Here is a 24,569-nt window from a genome sequence, read left to right as displayed (position 1 = left end):
ATTTGGGCATAAAGAAGGAACAACAATCTCTTGATTGATATTCCTGTTAGTAACTACCTTAGGTAAGAACCCAGGTTTAGTACGTAGGACTACCTTATCCGAATGAAAAATCAAATAAGGAGAATCACAATGTAAGGCTGATAATTCAGAGACTCTTCGAGCCGAGGAAATAGCCATTAAAAATAGAACTTTCCAAGATAACAACTTTATATCAATGGAATGAAGGGGTTCAAACGGAACGCCCTGTAAAACATTAAGAACAAGGTTTAAACTCCATGGTGGAGCAACAGTTTTAAACACAGGCTTAATCCTGGCCAAAGCCTGACAAAAAGCCTGGACGTCAGGAACTTCTGACAGACGTTTGTGTAACAGAATGGACAGAGCTGAGATCTGTCCCTTTAAAGAACTAGCAGATAAACCCTTTTCTAAACCTTCTTGTAGAAAAGACAATATCCTAGGAATCCTAACCTTACTCCAAGAGTAACCTTTGGATTCACACCAATATAGGTATTTACGCCATATCTTATGGTAAATCTTTCTGGTAACAGGTTTCCTAGCCTGTATTAAGGTATCAATAACTGACTCAGAAAACCCACGTCTTGATAAAATCAAGCGTTCAATTTCCAAGCAGTCAGCTTCAGAGAAGTTAGATTTTGATGTTTGAAGGGACCCTGTATCAGAAGGTCCTGTTTCAGAGGTAGAGACCAAGGTGGACAGGATGACATGTCCACCAGGTCTGCATACCAAGTCCTGCGTGGCCACGCAGGTGCTATTAGAATCACTGATGCTCTCTCTTGTTTGATTCTGGCAATCAATCGAGGAAGCAACGGGAAGGGTGGAAACACGTAAGCCATCCTGAAGTCCCAAGGTGCTGTCAGAGCATCTATCAGGACTGCTCCTGGATCCCTGGATCTGGACCCGTAACGAGGAAGCTTGGCGTTCTGTCGAGACGCCATGAGATCTATCTCTGGTTTGCCCCAACGTCGAAGTATTTGGGCAAAGACCTCCGGATGAAGTTCCCACTCCCCCGGATGAAAAGTCTGACGACTTAAGAAATCCGCCTCCCAGTTCTCCACTCCCGGGATGTGGATTGCTGACAGGTGGCAAGAGTGAGACTCTGCCCAGCGAATTATCTTTGATACTTCCATCATAGCTAGGGAGCTTCTTGTCCCTCCCTGATGGTTGATGTAAGCTACAGTCGTGATGTTGTCCGACTGAAACCTGATGAACCCCCGAGTTGTCAACTGGGGCCAAGCCAGGAGGGCATTGAGAACTGCTCTCAATTCCAGAATGTTTATTGGCAGGAGACTCTCCTCCTGACTCCATTGTCCCTGAGCCTTCAGAGAATTCCAGACGGCACCCCAACCTAGAAGGCTGGCGTCTGTTGTTACAATTGTCCAGTCTGGTCTGCTGAATGGCATCCCCCTGGACAGATGTGGCCGAGAAAGCCACCATAGAAGAGAATTTCTGGTCTCTTGATCCAGATTCAGAGAAGGGGATAAGTCTGAGTAATCCCCATTCCACTGACTTAGCATGCACAGTTGCAGTGGTCTGAGGTGTAAGCGTGCAAAGGGTACTATGTCCATTGCCGCTACCATTAAGCCGATTACCTCCATGCATTGAGCCACTGACGGGTGTTGAATGGAATGAAGGGTGCGGCAAGCACTTTGAAGTCTTGTTAGCCTGTCCTCTGTCAGGTAAATCTTCATTTCTACAGAATCTATAAGAGTCCCCAGGAAGGGAACTCTTGTGAGTGGAACGAGTGAACTTTTCTTTTCGTTCACCTTCCATCCATGTGACCTTAGAAATGCCAGCACTAACTCTGTATGAGACTTGGCAGTTTGAAAGCTTGAAGCTTGTATCAGAATGTCGTCTAGGTATGGAGCTACCGAGATTCCCCGCGGTCTTAGTACCGCCAGAAGAGCACCCAGAACCTTTGTGAAGATTCTTGGAGCTGTAGCCAATCCGAATGGAAGAGCCACAAACTGGTAATGCCTGTCTAGGAAGGCAAACCTTAGGTACCGATAATGATCTTTGTGAATCGGTATGTGAAGGTAAGCATCTTTTAAATCTACAGTGGTCATGTATTGACCCTCTTGGATCATAGGTAAAATTGTCCGAATAGTCTCCATCTTGAACGATGGAACTCTTAGGAATTTGTTTAGGATCTTTAAGTCCAGGATTGGTCTGAAAGTTCCCTCTTTTTTGGGAACCACAAACAGATTTGAGTAAAACCCCTGTCCCTGTTCTGATCGTGGAACTGGATGGATTACTCCCATTAACAAGAGCTCTTGTACGCAGCGTAGAAACGCCTCTTTCTTTGTCTGGATTGTTGACAATCTTGACAGATGAAATCTCTCTCTTGGAGGAGAGTATTTGAAGTCCAGAAGGTATCCCTGAGATATTATCTCTAGCGCCCAGGGATCCTGAACATCTCTTGCCCAAGCCTGGGCGAAGAGAGAAAGTCTGCCCCCCACTAGATCCGATCCCGGATCGGGGGCCCTCAATTCATGCTGTTTTAGGGGCAGCAGCAGGTTTCCTAGTCTGCTTGCCCTTGTTCCAGGACTGGTTAGGTTTCCAGCCTTGTCTGTAGCGAGCAACAGCTCCTTCCTGTTTTGGTGCAGAGGAAGTTGATGCTGCTCCTGCTTTGAAATTACGAAAGGAACGAAAATTAGACTGTCTAGTCTTGGCTTTGTCCTGAGGCAGGGCATGGCCTTTACCTCCTGTAATGTCAGCGATAATCTCTTTCAACCCGGGCCCGAATAAGGTCTGCCCTTTGAAAGGTATATTAAGCAATTTAGACTTAGAAGTAACATCAGCTGACCAGGATTTTAGCCACAGCGCCCTGCGTGCCTGAATGGCGAATCCTGAATTCTTCGCCGTAAGTTTAGTAAGATGTACTACGGCCTCCGAAATGAATGAATTAGCTAGTTTAAGGACTCTAAGCCTGTCCGTAATGTCGTCCAGAGTAGCTGAACCAATGTTCTCTTCCAGAGACTCAATCCAGAATGCCGCTGCAGCCGTGATCGGCGCAATGCATGCAAGGGGTTGCAATATAAAACCTTGTTGAACAAACATTTTCTTAAGGTAACCCTCTAACTTTTTATCCATTGGATCTGAAAAAGCACAGCTATCCTCCACCGGGATAGTGGTACGCTTAGCTAAAGTAGAAACTGCTCCCTCCACCTTAGGGACCGTTTGCCATAAGTCCCTTGTGGTGGCGTCTATTGGAAACATTTTTCTAAATATCGGAGGGGGTGAGAACGGCACACCGGGTCTATCCCACTCCTTAGTAACAATTTCAGTAAGTCTCTTAGGTATAGGAAAAACCTCAGTACTCGTCGGTACCGCAAAATATTTATCCAACCTACACATTTTCTCTGGTATTGCAACTGTGTTACAATCATTCAGAGCCGCTAACACCTCCCCTAGTAATACACGGAGGTTTTCCAGTTTAAATTTAAAATTTGAAATATCTGAATCCAGTCTGTTTGGATCAGAACCGTCACCCACAGAATGAAGTTCTCCGTCCTCATGTTCTGCCACCTGTGACGCAGTGTCTGACATGGCCCCAATATTATCAGCGCACTCTGTTCTCACCCCAGAGTGATCACGCTTACCTCTTAGTTCTGGTAATTTAGCCAAAACCTCAGTCATAACAGTAGCCATATCCTGTAATGTGATTTGTAATGGCCGCCCAGATGTACTCGGCGCTACAATATCACGCACCTCCCTCTGAGCGGGAGATGTAGGTACTGACACGTGAGGCGAGTTAGTCGGCATAACTCTCCCCTCGTTGTTTGGTGAAATTTGTTCAATTTGTACAGATTGATTTTTATTTAAAGTAGCATCAATACAGTTAGTACATAAATTTCTATTGGGCTCCACTTTGGCATTGCAACAAATGACACAGGTATCATCCTCTGAATCAGACATGTTTAACACACTAGCAAATAAACTTGCAACTTGGAAATACAATTCAATTAGAATAATATTAAAACGTACTGTGCCTTTAAGAAGCACAGAAGATCTATGACAGTTGAAAATTAATAAATTGAAACAGTTATAGCCTCAATCCTTGTAAACAACACAACTTTAGCAAAGGTTTAATCCCATTAGCAAAGATAACAAATTCTGAAAGCAGGAAACAAATTACAGAATAAACGTTTTTTATCTCAGTCAAACTATAATTCTCACAGCTCTGCTGAGAGAAATTACCTCCCTCAAAATAAGTTTTGAAGACCCCTGAGCTCTGTAGAGATGAACCGGATCATGCAGGGAATACAATGAGTTGCTGACTGAAATATTTGATGCATAGTAAAAGCGCCAAAAAACAGCCCCTCCCCCTCACACACAGCAGTGAGGGAGAACAGAAACTGTCAGAAAACAGATTAAGCAACTGCCAAGTGGAAAAATAGTGCCCAAACATTTATTCACTCAGTACCTCAGCAAATGAAAACGATTTTACATTCCAGCAAAAACGTTAAACATAATCTCTAGTTATTAAACAGCTTTATGTATTTCTTACAGTGTAATTCTAGTGAAGTACCATTCCCCAGAATACTGAAGTGTAAAGTATACATACATGACATTATATCGGTATGGCAGGATTTTCTCATCAATTCCATTGTCAGAAAATAAAAACTGCTACATACCTCTATGCAGATTCATCTGCCCGCTGTCCCCTGATCTGAAGTTTACCTCTCCTCAGATGGCCGAGAAACAGCAATATGATCTTAACTACTCCGGCTAAAATCATAACAATAACTCTGGTAGATTCTTCTTCAAACTCTGCCAGAGAGATAATAACACACTCCGGTGCTATTTTAAAATAACAAACTTTTGATTGAAGATATAAAACTAAGTATAATCACCATAGTCCTCTCACACATCCTATCTAGTCGTTGGGTGCAAGAGAATGACGGGAGTGACGTAGAGGGGAGGAGCTATATGCAGCTCTGCTGGGTGAATCCTCTTGCACTTCCTGTTGGGGAGGAGTAATATCCCAGAAGTAATGATGACCCGTGGACTGATCACACTTAACAGAAGAAAATAGACTGAACATACCTCAATGCAGTTTAGCCTGCAAACTGTTCCCCCAACTGAAGTTTTCCTGTACTCTTCAGCGCTTGTGAGAACAGCAGTGGATCTTAGTTACAAAGTGCTAAGATCATCATCCTCCTTGCAGAAATCTTCATCCCTTTTCTGCCAGAGAGTAAATAGTACACACCGGTACCACACTCACTTTACCCTTCCTAGTTACTTAGAGTAGGCAAAGAGAATGACTGGGGGGTGGAGCTAAGGGAGGAGCTATATAGACAGCTCTGCTGTGGGTGCTCTCTTTGCCACTTCCTGTAGGGAAGGAGAATATCCCACAAGTATGGATGAATCCATGGACTCGATACATCTTACAAGAGAAATGGACACTGCAAGAATCCCTACACACTTCAGCAGCAATTAGTTTGCCATGAACTCACTATATATTTTGATGTTAACCATCTTACAAACTGAAAACTAGAAGCTGCATCTCCCTGGATATGCCAAGCTTGTGTCAATATACTTTAACCTTACCAGGTGCAGCTAATGCCTTATTCAGACGTTCAAGGGCAGCCTTTTTCTCAGCATCAAAGTCTTTTGAGGTGACACTGTATCCAATAATAGGGGGAGGAGGCTAAAGAGGGTAGAGGGGAAAAAATAAAAAATCAGAAGTGGTCAACTACAATGCTTGCAACCTCTAAAACTCATCTTAATTTCTATGAAATACTTACCAAAGGGTACTGTTCTCCACGGCCAGAGCAGACAAGCAGCACTTTACGCCTCCGACCATGACTTCCTCCTGTATCAGAAGAGCCAATACTACTGGATGTTTTTGTTTGTGGAGTATTATTACCTGTTGGGGGAGCCAAAAAGTAACCAGTAAATATAAATAATTCAGAACCTATATATAATAATTGTACAATGACACTACCAGTACTATAAATTGTGTAATACAAATTGTGTGTGTGTATTATATTATATATATATATATATACACACACACACACACACAGAGTGCAAGCTTCATCTCAGACATTGTTGTATATTTTATGAACACACCTAACTTTAATATCAGACTGTTATTTCCATGGACATTAATGGATATTCAAAGGCTAAGGGACATTTGTCTACAACATCAAGGACTTAAAGGGTTAAATGCAGATTAAGAACAGCATTGGTGATTCTGACCTACAGTTACCAGCTTCTTTCAGTTCAGAGGTGACAAGACAAGTTTGGGAAAAAACAGTTGGAGATCTGAGCAAACTCTCTGTCAAAACAATGCCTCAAAAGAAGAAAAGAATTCACAAACACATTTTACAACCCTTACAAACAGCATCTCACAGGTAGTGTCATAAACTACAAGGCCCTGATTTTATCTCAGTTCCTATCACCAATAGCCTAAGGACGTCACATTCTACCCCCCTGATCTAATGATGTCATCTGGTCTCTGAAGAAATGTACAGCTGGGTGTGGGCTGGTCTATGTGAGAGAATGACTATATAAGTTAGTTGCCATTGTATGTATGTAGGCAAAGCTCTCTTCTTCTCACTCACCTCTCCCCTTCCATCTCTCTCTCCCCTTTTCCACCTTCCCTTCCATTAGTTAGTAACTTGTTTCTATGTAAATACTTATTTTCTGTATAATAAAAGAAATAATTTCATCAAGCAGCGTCCTGATTTCCTAAGCTAAAAGGTACTATTAGTGTGCAAATAGTAACTAAAAAGTTAGCAGATTCTACAGACATCTACCAGATATGAGAAGAATTATTGTGTGTGAGGGGGGTATGTATTATGGACATTAACAATGATTAATAGTAGATTAGTGATTTTAAATATTAACTGTTTTTAGGGTCATATATATATATATATATATATATATATATATATATACACACACACATATATACACATATTTGGTTTTATGCCCTGTTTAATTAACTGATACTGCATCTCGTTAGAGGGAAATATACTATGAGAGTGCATAAATGAGAATATCCCAATTTTTACGGTTTTATGCTTAACAATTTTACACACTGTCATTATTAGAATGATTATATTTAGATGGTTAAGATAGTATGCATTGTTTTACACTTTTGTTTTTATTATTTGACTGCTGTTGATTAATTAACCTCTTAAGGACATGACAGAATTTTTCCATCATAAAACAATTGAGCAAACTGAAAGCTGTGTCCTTAAAGGGTTAATTAAGAACTTATGCATGTAGAAATGCCCATAGGGGTGTATCTTAGCTTACTATTTGTTCAAGCTCAGTTTAAATGGATTGTCAGAAGGTTCACTATGCCTGATGAAACAGCCCATGCTAGGGCTGAGAAACAGGTTGTATTGTAACCATTGCTTGTAAATGTTTTTAAGATTTGTTTTAATAAACTAAACTTGTTCTATACAAGCTTTGGTTCCTTACCTTCTACAGCAGTTACATTCACTGCTACTGACTATCCACCAGCAGCTAATGTGACAGGATCCCCCTGCACTGACTTATCTACACCTGGAGAGGTTTAGCTGGTACACCGTAAACTACCAGCCGGCACCTATCAGTACATAAGTGTACTTGGGCCAAATGTCAGTACCCATTTGGCTGTTTATGACTATATATTGTTTGATATACTGATGTACACATGAGGCGCCCCTCTTGTCTCTTATCAATTATCAAATTCTACTTGTTACAAACAGCTTGTCTGTAACCCTCAGAGCTCTTATCTAACCCAGTATAATAATCTGGTTCAAGAAGCATGAGAAGGGAATATAATTTCCAACTTAGAAAAAAAAAAAAAAAGTACCTGACTAGGAAAAATCCCAAAATCGTCACAATGTATTTTTTTACCCAAAGTACATAAAGACTCCAAAGTACCACCCGGAAGACCCATTGTCTCCGTGAACGAAAACTTAACGGAAAATGCCAGTAAATTCGTAGATCTAAGATTGAGAGAGAGTATTTAACAACCTTACCCTCCTATGTACGTGACACCATGGAGGTACTTCAGATCCTACAGAACATAAAACTAACGGATGAAATGTGGCTAGTAACAGCCGATGTAGAACCCCTGTACACCAATATCAGACATAATGATGGAATTGAAGCCATTAAATATTTTCTGTCAACCAATAATTGTGACAACAGGGCACATAATGAATTTATAATCAAAATACTACATTTCATCCCGACTCATAATTTCTTTACATTTAATGACAGATACTTTTTGCAAATACAAGGTACCGCAAAGGGTACGGCCTGCGCACCTACATATGCTAACTTATTTCTTGGACACTGGGAACTTTGTGTATTCTCCAATGAATTAAATTATATACTGACCACATACCATTATGGATAAGGTATATTGTTGACGTCCTGTTCATCTAGGAAGGAACATCTAATGAATTAGAGAAATTCATGGATAAACTAAATGAAAACAAAAATATAAAACTAACTTACTCAGCAAGCCAACAGAAAATCTGTTTCTTAGATCTGACCATATTTAAGAATGATGATGGACTCCTCAATACCACTATCTATTGGAAAGAAACAGCTACGAATACACTTCTACACAACTCTAGTGCTCATCCACCCAGTACTTTAAAGGCTATACCATATGGCGAATTCTTACACCTGCGCCGCAATTGCTCTAGTACTGAGATATACATGACAGAAAGCATTGCTCTAATGCAGAGATTAATCACACAAGGATACAGCAAGAAATCTGTCAAGAAAGCAAAATATAAAATATTACAGAATGATTCGACTCTGAATTCTGCAATTGGGGAGAGAATTTCAGTAGGATATAGGAGACCCACTAACCTAAGAGACAAATTAGTATCTAGTCACTATGTATGATCTGTTAAGAAAAATGATACTGATCCAGGGATGTATCCCTGTTGTACATGCAAATATGTATGGAAAACCAAGACTATAACAGAAAGAACTGGCAAAATATATAAACTAACATCTAATTTCTCTTGTAGAATCATAGGAGTATAAAATGTACTTTCTTGTTCGTGCAAGATGGCTTATGTTGGGATGACCACAAGAGAAGTCAGGGTACGCAGCCTTGAACATGTCAACAATATTAAGAATGCTAACAGACGGAAACAGAGGCAAGAAGATCATGTCTGTAGCTAAACATTTTCAAATACATCATAACAGCATGACCACAGGACTACAATATACAGTAATCCAAAAAGTATCCCTAGGGATAAGAGGGGGTAACATAGAAAAAAGCACTACTGAAGATGGAGTGCAAATGGATCTATTTACTCAATTCAGTGAAACCTAATGGCATGAATGATTTCAATATTTTTTTTTGTGTATATGTTACGGTTGCCTCCAGGCTGGCTGGAGGTTGGACCGTAGAAAAGGATGCTCCTAGCGCTCACCAAAGGAGCAGCAGCACTGTGGACACTCTAACTGCTGCGTAGCCACCATAAGTAATGCAGACTCTATGAACCACCGCTGCTGGGCTGGTATCTCGCCGTCTGCTCTGCGCCCTGGACCTATGACCAGGCTCCAGTAGGTGAACCTCTTCCTTCTGTAGCAATCCCTGTAGCTAAGGGAGTATGAAGAGCATAGCAATCCCTGTAGTGATTATAAGCTGTCCCCTACAAACATGAGTCAAAGCTGCAAGTTAGAGGGTCAAAAATAGGTCTGATGTGCTGGAGCACACAGCCTCCTTTTTATTGAGGTTACATGCAAACAGGACACTCTCAGGGGGAGGCATAAAATCCCCCATCACACATTTGATTTTAGATAGAGAGACACTCCCTTTGACAGGCCACAACATTTACTTCAGCAGATAACATTACACACAATAAAACAATGCAGTCCACCTTATCAATACTAGTCTGATTAGACAATGGGAAAGTTGATCACTAAACCTAATTAGAGCTAATCCCAGCAGACTTGTATTTAGAATAGGTTTCTTGAAGCTGAACAAAATTTAACTCTTAATGGCACACAATGAAACTGAACCAAGTGGGAGAAAGCCAGGGACAAGTCATTTCACAGGTCTGGGGACATAGTCTTAAAGGGGGCATTGTTCACCAAAGTCACAATATGTCCCCAGACGGTTCCCAAAGGGCCACACACACCCAACAAAAGTCAATATACTCTCAGGGGCACAATCTTCCAGGGGCCATAGTCATGAGGAAGGAGGCTGGCAAATAGGCTTCTCCAAAATCCAGGGAAGCAGGGCAACCTTCCATTTAAAGGGCCAGTCACAAATAGCAGTTTGTAACAGTATATATATATACCCCACTGTGATATTGGAATATCACGTTTTATTCTATAAAAATATTTTGTTTCACTTTGGTACAAGGAATTTAACCATCATTCCTTTTCCTTTCACTTCAATATTATCACATCTGATCACGTGATCCTTGTCACTTATGCACATTATGTTTGTCATTTAAGTATTTTCTCATTTTATTTGATTACACTTGATACAATATACAAGCCCTTTCAAACTGGGCTTTCTAAAGTCACATACACATGGACAAGATCCCTCCCAGTACCATTATTATTTATGTTATGTTTAGTGATTGTTGCATCTCATCAACCACACTATTCATTTGACTATTTATTTTTAGTCTTTTTGATTCACTTCTCACCTGGCTCTATAGATTTATTGTTGAATAAATATGCCATGTCATATTTACATGTGCTACCCCATTCTGTATGTATGATTTACATACAATCTCCGTTTATACCAATCGATCTCTTACAAGCTGAGGATTTGATATAGCACTTCATGAAACTATTGTAAAGTGTAGCAAAATTTGATTATATCATGTCAGTGTATAGGAGACCGACTACAACATACTAATTGTTTCCAAATGTATGACTGCTCTATCCTAATTATGCCAAATAAATTATAATGTCACTAGGAGTGTGACAAGACCAAATATGATTAATTCTCAATCCTAGTACAGCTATACACTTTACATCTCAGTTAATCTCATAATCTAGAAGGCATAAACTTGTAGATAGAATACATTAGACAGATATTATATAACACATTGACATGTTTACAAATGGATATTCTCCGTATAATAACCTCCATGGTAAAGTAAGATGGGGGTGCTAAGGGTCCTGGAAATACCATACAACATGGAGGTAATTTTATATCTTTTAGCATATGTACATATGATACTGTACTTGGTACCAGATTTATGTGAATTTAGTATCTCATTACATTCTATTTTCTATTCACGATATAATAAGCAGGCAGTAACATGTTTGACTTCTTTGCCTGAGACTTATTAATATGGCAGTAATCACAATACCGGAATAAGATATACCAGTATTATTATAACATGTGTGTCAGGCAAATACCACACAATATGGAGGTCATTTTATATCCTTATGCATAAGCACACATGATCCCGTACTTTGTGTCAGACTTATGTGAATTCAGTATTTCATTATAACTAATTCATGACTCATGTTACAAGAAACAAGAAGTAATACACCTGACTTTCTTGCCTGAGACTTATCAACATGTCAGTAATTACAATAACGGATTAAGATATACGAGTAGGTATATAAAACTAGTATATACTGACATCTTATTTAATCATCGAACCATCTGATCCGATATCGGCAATTCATCAGTACAAGGATTATATTATATTTTATATCCACTCCTTTGACATGATACCAACTTTGCAAACGTATCTATCGCACTGTGATCTGTATTTTTTGTAGTTCAATGTAAACACGATAGTCCAATGACTACATTCTGGTGACACGTAACTGACCTTAACACACACCCCCTCCTGACGCTGGCTTAGTAGCATTATGATTTGTTCACGTCATAAGATAACTCTGCCTTATGCACAATGCCTTCCATAACGTCACAAGTCATATGATGCTTAAGAGTTTAGTATTTGGATTGACACACGGAAAAGCCAATCAAATGACAGGAATCTATTGACAGGTCCCAATCACGGAGTGAGGAGGGACTCTAAGAACTTTAAATAATATACAATAGCGGCAGCCCCCACCCTCTCTGAGGAAGCGTTTTTTGTGAAACGTGCATCAGGGGTCCTTAGGAGTAGCTTTGTCTCTCCTTGACTTTTTTTTAACTAGCTTACCATGGTCTAATATAAGTTTCCGCTCTAATTACGGATATCTATCTCAGCCTAGCAGTTATTTAATATAAGAGTAATCTTAAAATTATCCCTCGGATTGTAAGGGCTTAGTTTATTTTGATAATATACTACTGGCTGATAAAAATTACCATATTATTCTAACAGGAAACAATATTATTAGCTCCCGGTTTAAGTGTTTTTAGTTTAGCTTAAGCTATCTGTATGAATGATTATTCCTGGTTGTGATATATATATTTTCTAATAAAGATAACCTGTGTGAATGAAGTGGAATAGTATTTCCATAACTTATATCCGGTCCTGCAGAGTTAACTTATACTTCTTATTGCAGAGCTAAACCTCCTATACTCCATTGTATACTCTCTTACAATTAGTTTAGCCATCTGTTGGGATATTCGCCTGCAGCAGGGAGTCACATTGGTGATGACGTGTGTAGACATGCGGATCTTCACTTCAAAACAGAAGTGTTTCTTTTTATACTTTTAAATGTAAGTGCAATATGTTGTGCGTGTAAAAGCAATGTTTTACAATTAAAGCCAACTGCTACCTTGAATTGAAGTTGTGCTGTGGGTTATGTCTTGCAGTTTTCCAGTGAATATTGCTAGAGTTATTGGAGATGGTCTACCTTACTCTGAGCAGCACTTGGTAAAAGGAAAACATATCAATTTGACTGGGCATAAGATTGGAGAAACCCACTGTGCATGTTTTATCCACTTGACTTAAATATATATATATACATACACACAGAACACAGTTTTTCTACACTTTTTACAAGTCCAGATATTACATTGTGGACTATAAAGTGGTATTACTTATTGTCAGTATATAGCAGGGTTTTAATACAATTTATTTATTCTTTAAAATAACCTCCAATTAAAATGTATTTACGAAACAATTGAAATTAATTTTTATTCCTAAATTCTTTAGATTAGTTAATATTTATATACACATAGCAATACATTTATGTAAAGACCAAATTATGAATCAAATTATACACGCTTATACTGTTCTAATATTCTTTACAAAGATGATAGATATACCTTTAAAATTATCTTTACTCACAACGAATCGCATTAAAATACCAAAATGAAATACCAGAATATGGACCGCTAACTTCAGTGTTTAGATAAACAATATACCAAGATACTTCACCCAAATCTTACTGGATTTCAATAGATTTAAGATAACTTTCAGACAAGTATAATTAAGTTATTTAGCCCACAAATGATTCTATATAACTTCAATTAAAAAATATGTATATGCCAATATGTCTGACCTGAAATAACCTCTTATTTAGCTACAATAAGACAAAGTCTAATATATATATATATATATATATATATATATATATATATATATATATATTATATTATATTATATTATATTATATTATATATCTGCAAATAACTTAATACACACCAAAGAGGTTGACTTACAATAATAAGCCTGACTTAGAGATAAAAATACAAAAGACCTTTATCTAGCAAGTAAAATTATTTAACATTTGTGACTAGTTAAAACTACACAGGACTATGGATATAGCTTAACACACCAAACATGTTCTTTAAATTATTAGCTGCAATTTAACTGTAGCAACAAGATACCTTTGATTTAAATATAAAAGTATGAAACAACCTTTTATACGTTACCAGTACATCAAATTGAATGTTCAATTTTTTTTAGATAGGTTCAGTTCACCTGATAAATTGAGAGGTATTTTTGCAATATGGATAAGGAAGTTAGGCCCAGATTTGCTTTATAGAGACTGGATTCCAAGACAACAGTTTGTAAGCAAAACTCAGCAGCAAAGACCCCCTTTCTTTCTCCATGTATGAGGCTATATCACGTAATATACCACACACATTTTTATTCTAATCATTGGTGAATATGGGATGCGCCCTTACTGAAACTTATCTTGGCCCTTCTGAGCTTGTCTCTTGACAGGCCCTTAACGGAGCTTGTCCCTGATTGGTTTACTGTGAACATATGGTCATTTGACACTATAATTCCCTTTGGTTGCAACTCTTGCACAAACCACTAGATGGCAGCAGACAACCAGAAATGCAGTCTCACCATCAACCATTGCCGCAGTCTAAATATCTCACCTTAAAATGTTTATTTAATATACCATAATTTCTTGTATTAATGAACTTATCTGGTCAACATATATATCCCATTTAATATAATTGAAAATGTACAATTTGAGATCAAACACGAGTATATTATCAATTCTATGTTAAAATATGCTTATTGGAGTCTCATTTCTTTTCAATAAAAATATAGCCCACATCTTTGTACATCTCTTGATAGTGTTATTTTGAGTGCATTAAAAACACAATTTATATATAATGTATGGGAAAATTTACTGTTTTCTCCTCAGTCTGAAATGAAAGAAACAATGTTGTTATTCTGAAGTGAGTTGGTTAAACACTTAGACAGTTACATATTCACTTCAGATTTAAAAAGGTATCTTATGCGTTAGACACATCTCCCAGTTTTTTATATATATATATATATATATATATATATATATATATATATATATATACACACACACACACACACATAACATTATATATATATATATATATATATATATATATATATATATATATATATATATATATATATATATATATATTGAGTATTTTAAATAGATTTGAAAATTATAGACAAATCATTTATATGACTTTCTAAGTATACATTCTGCTATTTCAAATCTAAGTTTTCATCACGTCTGGTAAACAGGAGATCCTGTGCGTCTAACTTAGCAGGGACAATTTAACACCTGCATGCAAAATGGTTCCCCCTGATGAAAAACCTGTTTCTTTTGCATATAGTTAGGCCTCAAAGAATTCAGTCCCAGACCCAGCGACTGTATATCTCCACATGGGGTCATTAATTTTATTACCCATCTTGGTCAGGAAATCCATATATGGGACATATACATCTGAGGGCTCCATAATGCTAATATCTACTTTGAAGTGGCCCATTGGTCTTATCTATACAAAGGTCTAAATCCAATGTTCTCAGCTTGTCTTAAGCAGTGAGGGGGGCAGGGGTCATAGTGAGACCAATTCAATTTATATCAGATATTAGCTCAATGGAATTATTAAATTATGTGACATCTGTAGTTTATTTAATGTTACTTCACAGGTACCCTGACATTATTTTATATTTGATGTTCTTTTATTTCTTTTTCTGTTTGAAATTTCTGGTGTAGAGGTGAATATACTACATTCTAACGGTAGGCTATATATTTCATATAGTTCCATTTTTATTTTAAGCGCTTAAGTATTTATATCCTATTATTCTCTGAATCTGTATCAGTTAATTAAGAAACAATCTACTCCACCTTGGGCTACCAACACCTTTGTAATATTTTACAATATATGAAAGCAGCTGTTTTCTTTGTTTTGTAAACATCTGTTGTCAGATTTCACATTTTATCTTCATAGCTTCTCTCGTTTGATCTACCATGTATGTTCTCTAACTTTTTCATCTATTTTAAAGTGTCATTTAACTCAAGTTAGAGAATTGTTCTCAGGTTTTCATAACATTACTACTACTATTTTTATAAAACTTTTTTTTTTTTTTTAAATCATCCATCTTGAGAATATCTGGATGCTTACCTATTTATTAAAATAAATCTAGGCAGAAATTGTGAGAGAACTGCATTATCTACAGAAAAGACCATAATTAAAGTGCATTGATTGTTATGGCATTTGCTTCTTTCCATAAGCAAGTTTCCATCAGATATTTCTTACAGAGATCGGGCATATAATAAAACAGTGAAGCAGTTTGCCATTAGAGTAGACCATCTTTTTAATAAGAATTTTAGGAAATCTATAATGTGGCTTTTTGAAATTTAAGAAATCGAAGTGGGAAAAAAGGGGGCAAAACTGTGAGGCTTACTTTTTCCAGATGACTGATCTTTGCTGCCCGACTTCTCTGGAGTAGATAAACTTGTTTCATGGTCCTCTTCTCTACAAAGAGAAAATCAAATACACTAAAGAACAAAAATTGCCATGGAACAATGAGAAGCAATGGGATTTTACCAAACTAGTTAACACAAGTCTAACAGACTACATTTATGAAAACGATAGGCAGTTATTTCATTAGAAAAATCTTTGATATGTTTTTTTTCCCCCTACATGTAAGTAATATCTCTATAAACTTACATAGTTCTTTCTCACAGCTGGGTCCCCTAGCGAGTGTCCCCTCCCCCCCGCCCAACTCTGACGTTTAACCCACACATCCAAACGCATTCTTAGCCATACTTCTCGCTGAAAGTAAAGTATCTTTGCTTTTCAGTACAAGAAGCCCATGTGCACCTGTTATCTTGTACTGGAAGGGAACAGACTCTCTAAACCTTTTCCAGTCCCTAGCAGTTTAGATGAAGGTTTTTCTACCTGTATGTATATTATATAATAAATTATTTTTTGCATAGCTATTTTAAATAGATAAGAAAAATTAGGGATTTGCATGCATACCTGGACTTTTTGACGGGCCACTCTGGTGTCTGGCATCGTGAGGAGGCGTTGCTGGAGACAGAGGTGTTTTGAACAGCTCTTTTTCTTTTCTAGAAACAATAATAAGTGTTTACCACCCTCTTCAGATTGAACACATTGTCATTTAGACAGATACACAGTTTTAATATTTAGAAAAAATGAGACAAAGCAACCAACCTAACTCAATTCTACAATACTACACATGAGAAGGAAAAAACAGGCAAATTGAAAAGGAATAACACACAGCATTTATTAGTAGTCTATTCTGAGATGACAGAATACTAAAGTCTTAAATTCTAAGAATGTTTACGATTACATTTGCTTTATACTATGGAAAAATGTAAAGCTAGTACTCAGCACCTGCAATCCTCTGCTTGAGCTGTAGGAACTGGTAATTGCGTTGCGTGTAGACATGGGTATACCATTTGCCAAAGAATTATTCAGTGAGCTGATCGAAGAGGTGCGGGACCGTTTGCTGTTGTGATCATCATCATCAACTTGCAAATTTATGCCTCTCTTCAAACATTCTGTCCTGCTATTTAAGGAACATTTAGTTTAAAATCTATGGCAAAAGAAAGTCACTCCTTTTTTGTTTCTTTAAAATCATTTAAATCAACTGATACAGTGTACTATACATCCCAGGGTGCAAGAATACAAAATAACAGTTCAAAAGATTGAACTCTCTCAATGGATATCAGCAATACAAAAAATTATTTATTAACCTTAATACATTTTCAGACTGGCTCCTAGGACAGACAGACAGCCCACCCTTTAACCAATATTTGTATAACTGCATCTGTAAAATAGGAAAACTCGGAGAGGGGACAGAACCAAGTCTAAACAACAATATCATGTAATGGCTATATCTAGTTTATACATTCATGTAATACAGCTTTATACATGGAACCTAAAGGTAGTTTATGTAATTTTTAATAAATATTACTATCTGATGGTACTATGTATAGAAAAGTATTACACTTTTCCATTCTATGCAAATAATCCAATATTAATACATTTTTACTTTTTAAAAAAAAATCTCTCTCTCTTTCTTTTTTATCCTGTAGCATTAAGATAAAACCTCACTGGATCTAAGGAGCCTAGCCCAAACCCTTATCCCTCCTCCACCAAACTTTACAGTAGGCACTAAGCATTACGGTAGGTAGCATTCTCCTGGCACCAGCCACACACACAGATTCTTCCATCAGACAGCAAGGTAGCAAATTGTGATTTATGACTCCAGAGAAAAGAGTCCAGTTGTGGCATGTTTTATGGCACTTCAACTAACACTTGGAATCGTGCATGTTGATGTGAGGCTTCTATACAGCTGCTCAGCCATGGAAACCCATTTTAGGACGCTCCTGATGCTCAGATCTTGTGCGGACATTGCTTCCAGAGGCAGTTTGGAACTCTAGTGAGTGATGCAACAGATGATAGATTTGTACCTGCTATAGAACTCTGCACCACCACACTGAGTTTACATAGTCTACTACTTTGTGGCTGGGCAGTTGCTGCTAGACTTTACAATAATAACATTTAGTTGAATGGGGCAGGTCTAGTAGGGTAGAAACTTGACAAACTGACTTGTGGCAAAGGTGCAATCCTATGACAGTGCCTTGTTTATAGTCACTGATCTCTTCAGTACGACCCATTTTATGGCCAATTTGTTTATGGAGATTTCATGGCTACATACCTTTGTGTATAATATATAATTTTACCCCCCTCTTACAATGCTATTTTATATATATATATATATATATATATATATATATATATATATATATATATATATATATATATATATATATATATATATATATATATATATATATATATATATATATATATATATCTTGTTTTTATCAGTAAGCATTTATAATAGGTACTTACTTTGAAATCAAAGAGGATGGGCCTCCATTTGCTACCAGAGCTTCAAATGAGGTTTGCCCACTTCCACTACTACACTGTCTCCTAGAACATATAATGAACTGTTAAACAAAAACTTACAAAGCCATAGCAGGAATGTCTCACCTCGTCAAATGAAGGAACACAGATTTTTTTTAACCCACTAATAAGAAGTGTTTAAGAAAGTCTTTTCTTTTTCTATATACACAAATATCAAATCAGCAATGCTTTAGCAACACACACATACTACAAATATACAATTGAGCAGGGAGTATCCTGTGGGTTACAGATATGGAGAAGTAGAGTGTGTGAGATGAAGTATGGAGCCTGATATAAAGGGGGAGTTATGTTGAACAAGTCTAGTTTTAAAATGTATTCATAAAACTGAAAGTGTCCACTAGTACAGAACTAGTAAGAAACTACAGACCAAGGGGCCGATTTATTATTGCCTGGCGGACATGATACAATGCAGCGTATCATGTCCGCCAGACATCGCTGAATGCGGACAGCGATTCAGCATTGCACAAGCAGTTCTGGTGAGCTGCTTGTGCAATGCCGCCCCCTGCAGATTCACGGACAATCGGACGGTAGCAGGAGGTGTCAATCAATCCGATCGTATAGGATCGGGTTAATTGCTGTCTGCCGCTCAGAGGCGGCGGATACAGTTAAGGAGAAGCGGTCTTAAGACCACTGCTTCTTAAAGTGAATGTAAATTTTGATGCTAAAGTGCCCGGTTTTTAAAACTTTGATTAAAAACAGGGGCACTTTAATTCATCAATATTTTCATTTCACTCCTGTTGTGAAAATAAACTTACTTTTTAATCTTCACAGCAGCTCCAGCTTCCTCCACCTGTTTCAAAGCCTCTTCCTGGGTCTAAAATGAGGTATCTGGCTTCCTCCAATCACAGCAGTGAATCAGACACTGAATCCCCCGGGGGGGAATCTGTGATTGGAGGATGACCTATCAATCATTTGTGACATCAGAAATGGCTTGTGAGACCGGAGGAAGCAGCAGCTGCTGTGAAGATTAAAAGGTAAGTTTTTTGTCACAACAGGAGTGAAATGTAAATTTTGATGAATTAAAGTGTCCCTGTTTTTAATCAAAGTTTTAAAAACCGGGCACTTAAACATCAAAATTTACATTCACTTTAACTGCGGTTTCCGGCAAGCCTGAAGGCTCGCGCAGAAACAGGGCGAGATGGCCCAATTCGGGCCATCATAAGTAGGCCCCCCAAGAGTATTCTCTCTCTAAAGAGAAGGCTACAAAAATGTAATTTTCTTACTAGACTTTCTTTCCTTTTACCTGCCTGGTAATTTATAGTCTGTCATGTCTTACCCTCTGAGACTCATTCTCCTCTAGATTGTAAGCTTGTAATTGTCTGTAGGTAGGTCACATTGTAGATAAGTGCACCTTCAACTTATTGCTTCCAGGGTAGGGAACATTTTATTGGGCAACAACTACAACATGAGTGTCACAAAAACTCAGCTTATAAAATGTCTTCTACTTGTTAAAATCCAAGAGCCATAAACCTTACAAAACAATATAGCAAACGTCACATATGTGTTACAGCATTATGCCTTTTCCAGTGATTTTGCACTATTTGTGAGGGTGGTGATGCTTTATGAACTTCTACACAATTTATTATTTCATGAGCTATCAGTTTGATACCACTTTATCCACTCTAAAAACATTTCAGTATTTTTTCCCCATTAAGTAACTAACCTCCTCTTGCTTTCCAGGCCCCCAAAAGAATGTTCTTCGTCTTTGTTCAACCTTTTCCGGCTTTCTTTGATAGCTTTTAGCACAGTCTCTTTTGCACAAGGATCAGGAATATTATGGATTGAGGGAGAGGCCATAGATGGTGACAATAAATTATCAGCACTAAAAAACATAAAAAAAAAAAAAAAGGTCATTTATGAACACCAAAAGAAAACATTAAAAGCAAAAATAAGATTTACATACCATAACAGTTTAGATAAAAGTTTAACTTACACAGGTGAACGGGGAATTTTAGAGTCTGGAGGTGCAATTCTAATAGTTACTGGACTTCGTACAGCTGAGTTTCTAGGTGACAGTAGAGCTTTCCGCTGGTACCCATCCAAACAGACCATAGGAAGTGAGCCAGCCATGCTATACTGAGGCTGATGAATAGGATAACGTCGACGTGGGCTCAAATAACCCCTGCTTGGCATACTAGGAGTCTCCCTATAAAATAATGGGGAAAATGCATTATAAACCATATCTGTACAGGCTTACAGAATAAATGACAGAAAACTGAAAATGTTTTTAAATTTCCAACCAAAAGTTGAACCCTGCACAAAACAAGTAAATCTATACCTCAGGCTGTATTGTTTGAGCTACTGATATGTATAAAAAGGCATGCTGCAGTCGACTTCTTATCAAGAAGACACAATGCCATAATTACCGTATTATGCCAGACATAGTACAAGAAGTAGATTTTGTTTGTGGTATTACATTTTAATAACCAGCTTGAAAGGGACATTCCAGCCAAAATTGGAACAACATGGATGCATTTCATTTTTGAATAGAAGATTTTTTTTGTAATATACATGTATTAGCAAAAATGCTTTTAATAAAAGCTATAGCGGTTACAAAATTGTATTTAAGTATGCTCCATCATTTTAAACACAACACTTGCTCAAAGAGCCTATGGTGCTTGTACCATTTGGTAATAGCTCAATTTGTTCATTGCTGACATGATACAAGCCCCTCTGGTGATCTAAGCAGCTGCAGCATTTAAAATGCTGGTGTACTGAGAATATCTAGCGATGCTTTGTTAACATAAACAGTGGTAAATTACTAGAAGCATTTTTGCTAAAACATGCATATTGCAAAAATGTTTATATTCAGAGATGCAATTCATCTATGTGCATCTAAATTTTGACCGGATAGTCCCTTTAAAAGACAGTGTACCCCAAATGTTTCTCTGAATGATCCATTATACCTGCTAGTGTTAAACAGTTTACAAATAGCTCCTTAATCTTTATGTCAGCATTTGATTTTGTCTGTAGCATATAGAAAAGATGTGAAAATATAGCCAGGATTATAAATGACACTCCCAGTGGGTTCTAAGGTTTTGGGCTTTGGTTTACAGACAGAGATAATATAAAGAAGCATATACGAGAACAGAAATTGATAAAATAAAGAGATCTAATTTTACTGCAAGCTCAACCCATTAATGAGATGCCATTTAAAATAAAAACACAGCCATTTCATATACAAAAATAAAACTTAAGAACCCATTTAGCATACATTTTAAACTCTACAGCTCATATATCAAGTCATTGAGAAAAACAAACATGTTGCTAATGTTTAGATTTATTTCAATGGCATAGAACACACCATTCATATACAAAGAAAGTTGCATGTTTAAAGTGAAGGTCCATTTTGATTTACTAGTGCCCGGATTTTAATAAACCTATTAAAAACAAGGGCACTTTAATTCATCATCAAAATTGAAATTTCACCATTTTCTTCAAAGACTTACCTTTTAATCCTGGCAGCCGCTCCAGCACTTCCTCCGCCCGTCGCAAGTCGTCTTCGCAGGTCCACAGCATTGCATCAGGCCAAGATTCCCCCGGGGGAAGCTATGATTGGAGGAAGCCTGATTCGTCATTTCTGACGTCTGCAGAGGCTTCTGACGGCCAGGGGGAATCGCTGGAGCGGCATTCAGGATTAAAAGGTAATTTTTTGAAGAAAACCGTGAAATGTCAATTTTGAAGAATTAAAGTGCCCTTGTTTTTAATAGGTTTATTAAAAAACCGGGCACTAATTAATCAAAATGGACCTTTACTTTTAAGGCAGCATTAAGAAAAATACATGTTAACTTGGTCAGCTGCATCTATTGGTTAAAAGGGACACAGAAAGCTAAATGCATAACTTTAAGAACCTGGAGATCACTGTGAGGAACCATAGGGTAAATGTATGAAAGCATTTTTTGCAAAACAAGAATAAAATCTTAGGTTTTCCTAACAATGTTTGGCTACCCAGAAATACTGCAAAAAATATTGCACCAATCAGGGTCTCCACGGCAAGGAGCCAAAAATAGGTAATATTCTATTTTTATAAAGGAAAAAAAAAAGCATATTTCCATTCATAAGTCATTACTGCTCAAGTCACTGTCCCTTCAATACTGCAGTGCAAGTTCCAAAACCCCGTGGATCCCTTGCTGGTTTCACTCACAGCAAACTTTAAAAAGCTATTACTGTGAGCATGCTGTGTCAAACAAAATGAACAGTTGTATCTGCCTTTAATTCAGATTGATAAAGAGTACAAGATAGAGCAGCAAATAATGACAGATGTTACTTGTATTTGCAGCAAAACTCACCTGAATGAAAGGCGCCTGGTTGGGGTGGGCACAGCAGGGTTTGGTCGGGCCAACTTATCTTTGATATCCCTGGACCCTCTCGTAACCCCCCGAGGAGGAGGTTCTTGTTTTCCCAGGTAACTACCCATTAGGAGTAATAGGTCACTTGGACTCCACTTGAAGGTTGGCAGGTCCCTTTGTCTCCTGGCCTGGTTCAGACCTTGTCTCTGCCTCAGAACAGCTGTCCCAGCAAAACTGCTAGTAAGATGCTTGCAGAAGTTGATGCCTATTAACAGTCTTCCAGAGTCTAGGTAACCCCAATAGGCTGCCAAACAAGACGCGACCACTGCTACCACTAGAAAGTAAGGGGCAAGATAAAACAGTAGCATGAGCAAAGCGCCTACCACAAGTAAGAGCCTCCTCCCAGGGCTATCCCACAGTGCCCTCCAGAGCCTGTCCCAATCCCTGCCTCCCAGCCACCCCGGACACATGATCGGCAGCGCGCACTGCCAGGCCTTAAATACCCAGCTTGCTCCGCGCGTGCCGACAGGTTGCGTCACAGACCGGGTAACCAGGCAACTACCTTAACCCCTCCCACACCCCTCTTTCAAACAAAATGTAACAACCACTAGCTGTTCCTTTGTCACAGTAGTTGAGAAAATACGTAACATCCGGTGACTATCTATCCTATAATAAGACAGACACTCTATATCCCTTCTCTCTCAGGCACCCTTGCCTAATGCTATTGCTTACAAGCACATTATTTTACTGGTGTCATTTGTCTGCGTCCAATAAAGTACATTTTGTGTGTGTTCCAACTATCTTGATTAATATTATTACCCGCAAATAGAATAGAGAAATGGTAAAATCAGAGTTCAAAATTAATTTTCTTGTCCATACGGTGCTATTTTACTTAAAAGGGGGGTAAATTAAAGAGAGGTTAAATTACAGCTCTATGGAGATTTGTGGCTCTGTACAGATAAATAATAATGGGAAACGTTCCCTTTTGTATAAACAGACCTGGAATGTTAGCAACATTTTAGATGGAGTTTAAATCAGTTGTAATGAAGATACGCTATAACTTTTTAATATAGCTGTGCCATTCTAATCCCACACGCTCTGGCCAACCACTTCAAAAGTATTTTTTTTTTGTTAGCTTACTGTGTGAACTGTTCTCTAATAAGCAGGGTCGGCTCCAAGTGGGGGCATTGGGGGGGCAATACTCACCCAAATGGAATGCTATGCCCCACAGGCCCGGTGCTTGCATAAGGCAAGCTATCTAGGCAACCACCTTAGGGCGCCCCATCAGTGGGGCGCAAATATGGAGAGCAGTGATTTTTTTAAAAAAAAAATTAACATTTTAAAAGTGACGGAACTTCCAGGGTCCCAAAGGTCGCATAAACCATTTGCGGCCACCGGACCCTGGAGATCCGCCACTTAGGAGAGCCCAGCAGCACCGTTTCCTTTCTCTCTAAGGTGCCAGCAGTCAGTGCCGGTATAAGCTCCTCCTCCACCCTAAAGTGCACACGGCGATTTGTCACCCACCAGCACTCATCCCTGATCCCTCTTCCATGATAGATAGAGAGATATAGATAGATAGATATAGAGAGAGAGATAGATACATACATACAGAGAGAGAGAGAGAGATAGAGAGCGATGAGAGAGAGAGATAG

The 24,569-nt window shown here is 38.1% G+C and overlaps 1 protein-coding gene across 2 annotated transcripts in view; it reads right to left on the bottom strand.

Moving 5' to 3' along the window:
- POM121 (POM121 transmembrane nucleoporin) overlaps nt 1-23,430 on the bottom strand; it is a 68,051-nt gene extending 44,621 nt beyond the window's left edge. The window contains exons 1-9 of one of the 2 annotated variants that reach the window (XM_053706307.1): nt 22,918-23,430; nt 20,562-20,774; nt 20,292-20,450; nt 18,554-18,634; nt 17,027-17,201; nt 16,649-16,737; nt 16,071-16,141; nt 5,769-5,890; nt 5,572-5,671 (exon numbers count right to left, since the gene is read on the bottom strand). In XM_053706307.1, coding sequence (XP_053562282.1) covers nt 5,572-5,671; nt 5,769-5,890; nt 16,071-16,141; nt 16,649-16,737; nt 17,027-17,201; nt 18,554-18,634; nt 20,292-20,450; nt 20,562-20,774; nt 22,918-23,387 — 1,480 coding nt within the window. In that variant the 5' untranslated portion in view covers nt 23,388-23,430. The remainder of the gene's footprint in view (nt 1-5,571; nt 5,672-5,768; nt 5,891-16,070; nt 16,142-16,648; nt 16,738-17,026; nt 17,202-18,553; nt 18,635-20,291; nt 20,451-20,561; nt 20,775-22,917) is intronic. The other variant, XM_053706308.1, reaches the window with a different exon arrangement.
- Between the last annotated feature and the right edge of the window lie 1,139 nt (nt 23,431-24,569).

The sequence above is a fragment of the Bombina bombina genome, chromosome 3, assembly GCF_027579735.1.
Source record: "Bombina bombina isolate aBomBom1 chromosome 3, aBomBom1.pri, whole genome shotgun sequence".
NCBI classification, from domain to species: Eukaryota; Metazoa; Chordata; class Amphibia; order Anura; family Bombinatoridae; genus Bombina; species Bombina bombina.
Note: the sequence above shows the minus strand (reverse complement) of the source record. Positions and strands in the feature narration are given on the sequence as shown.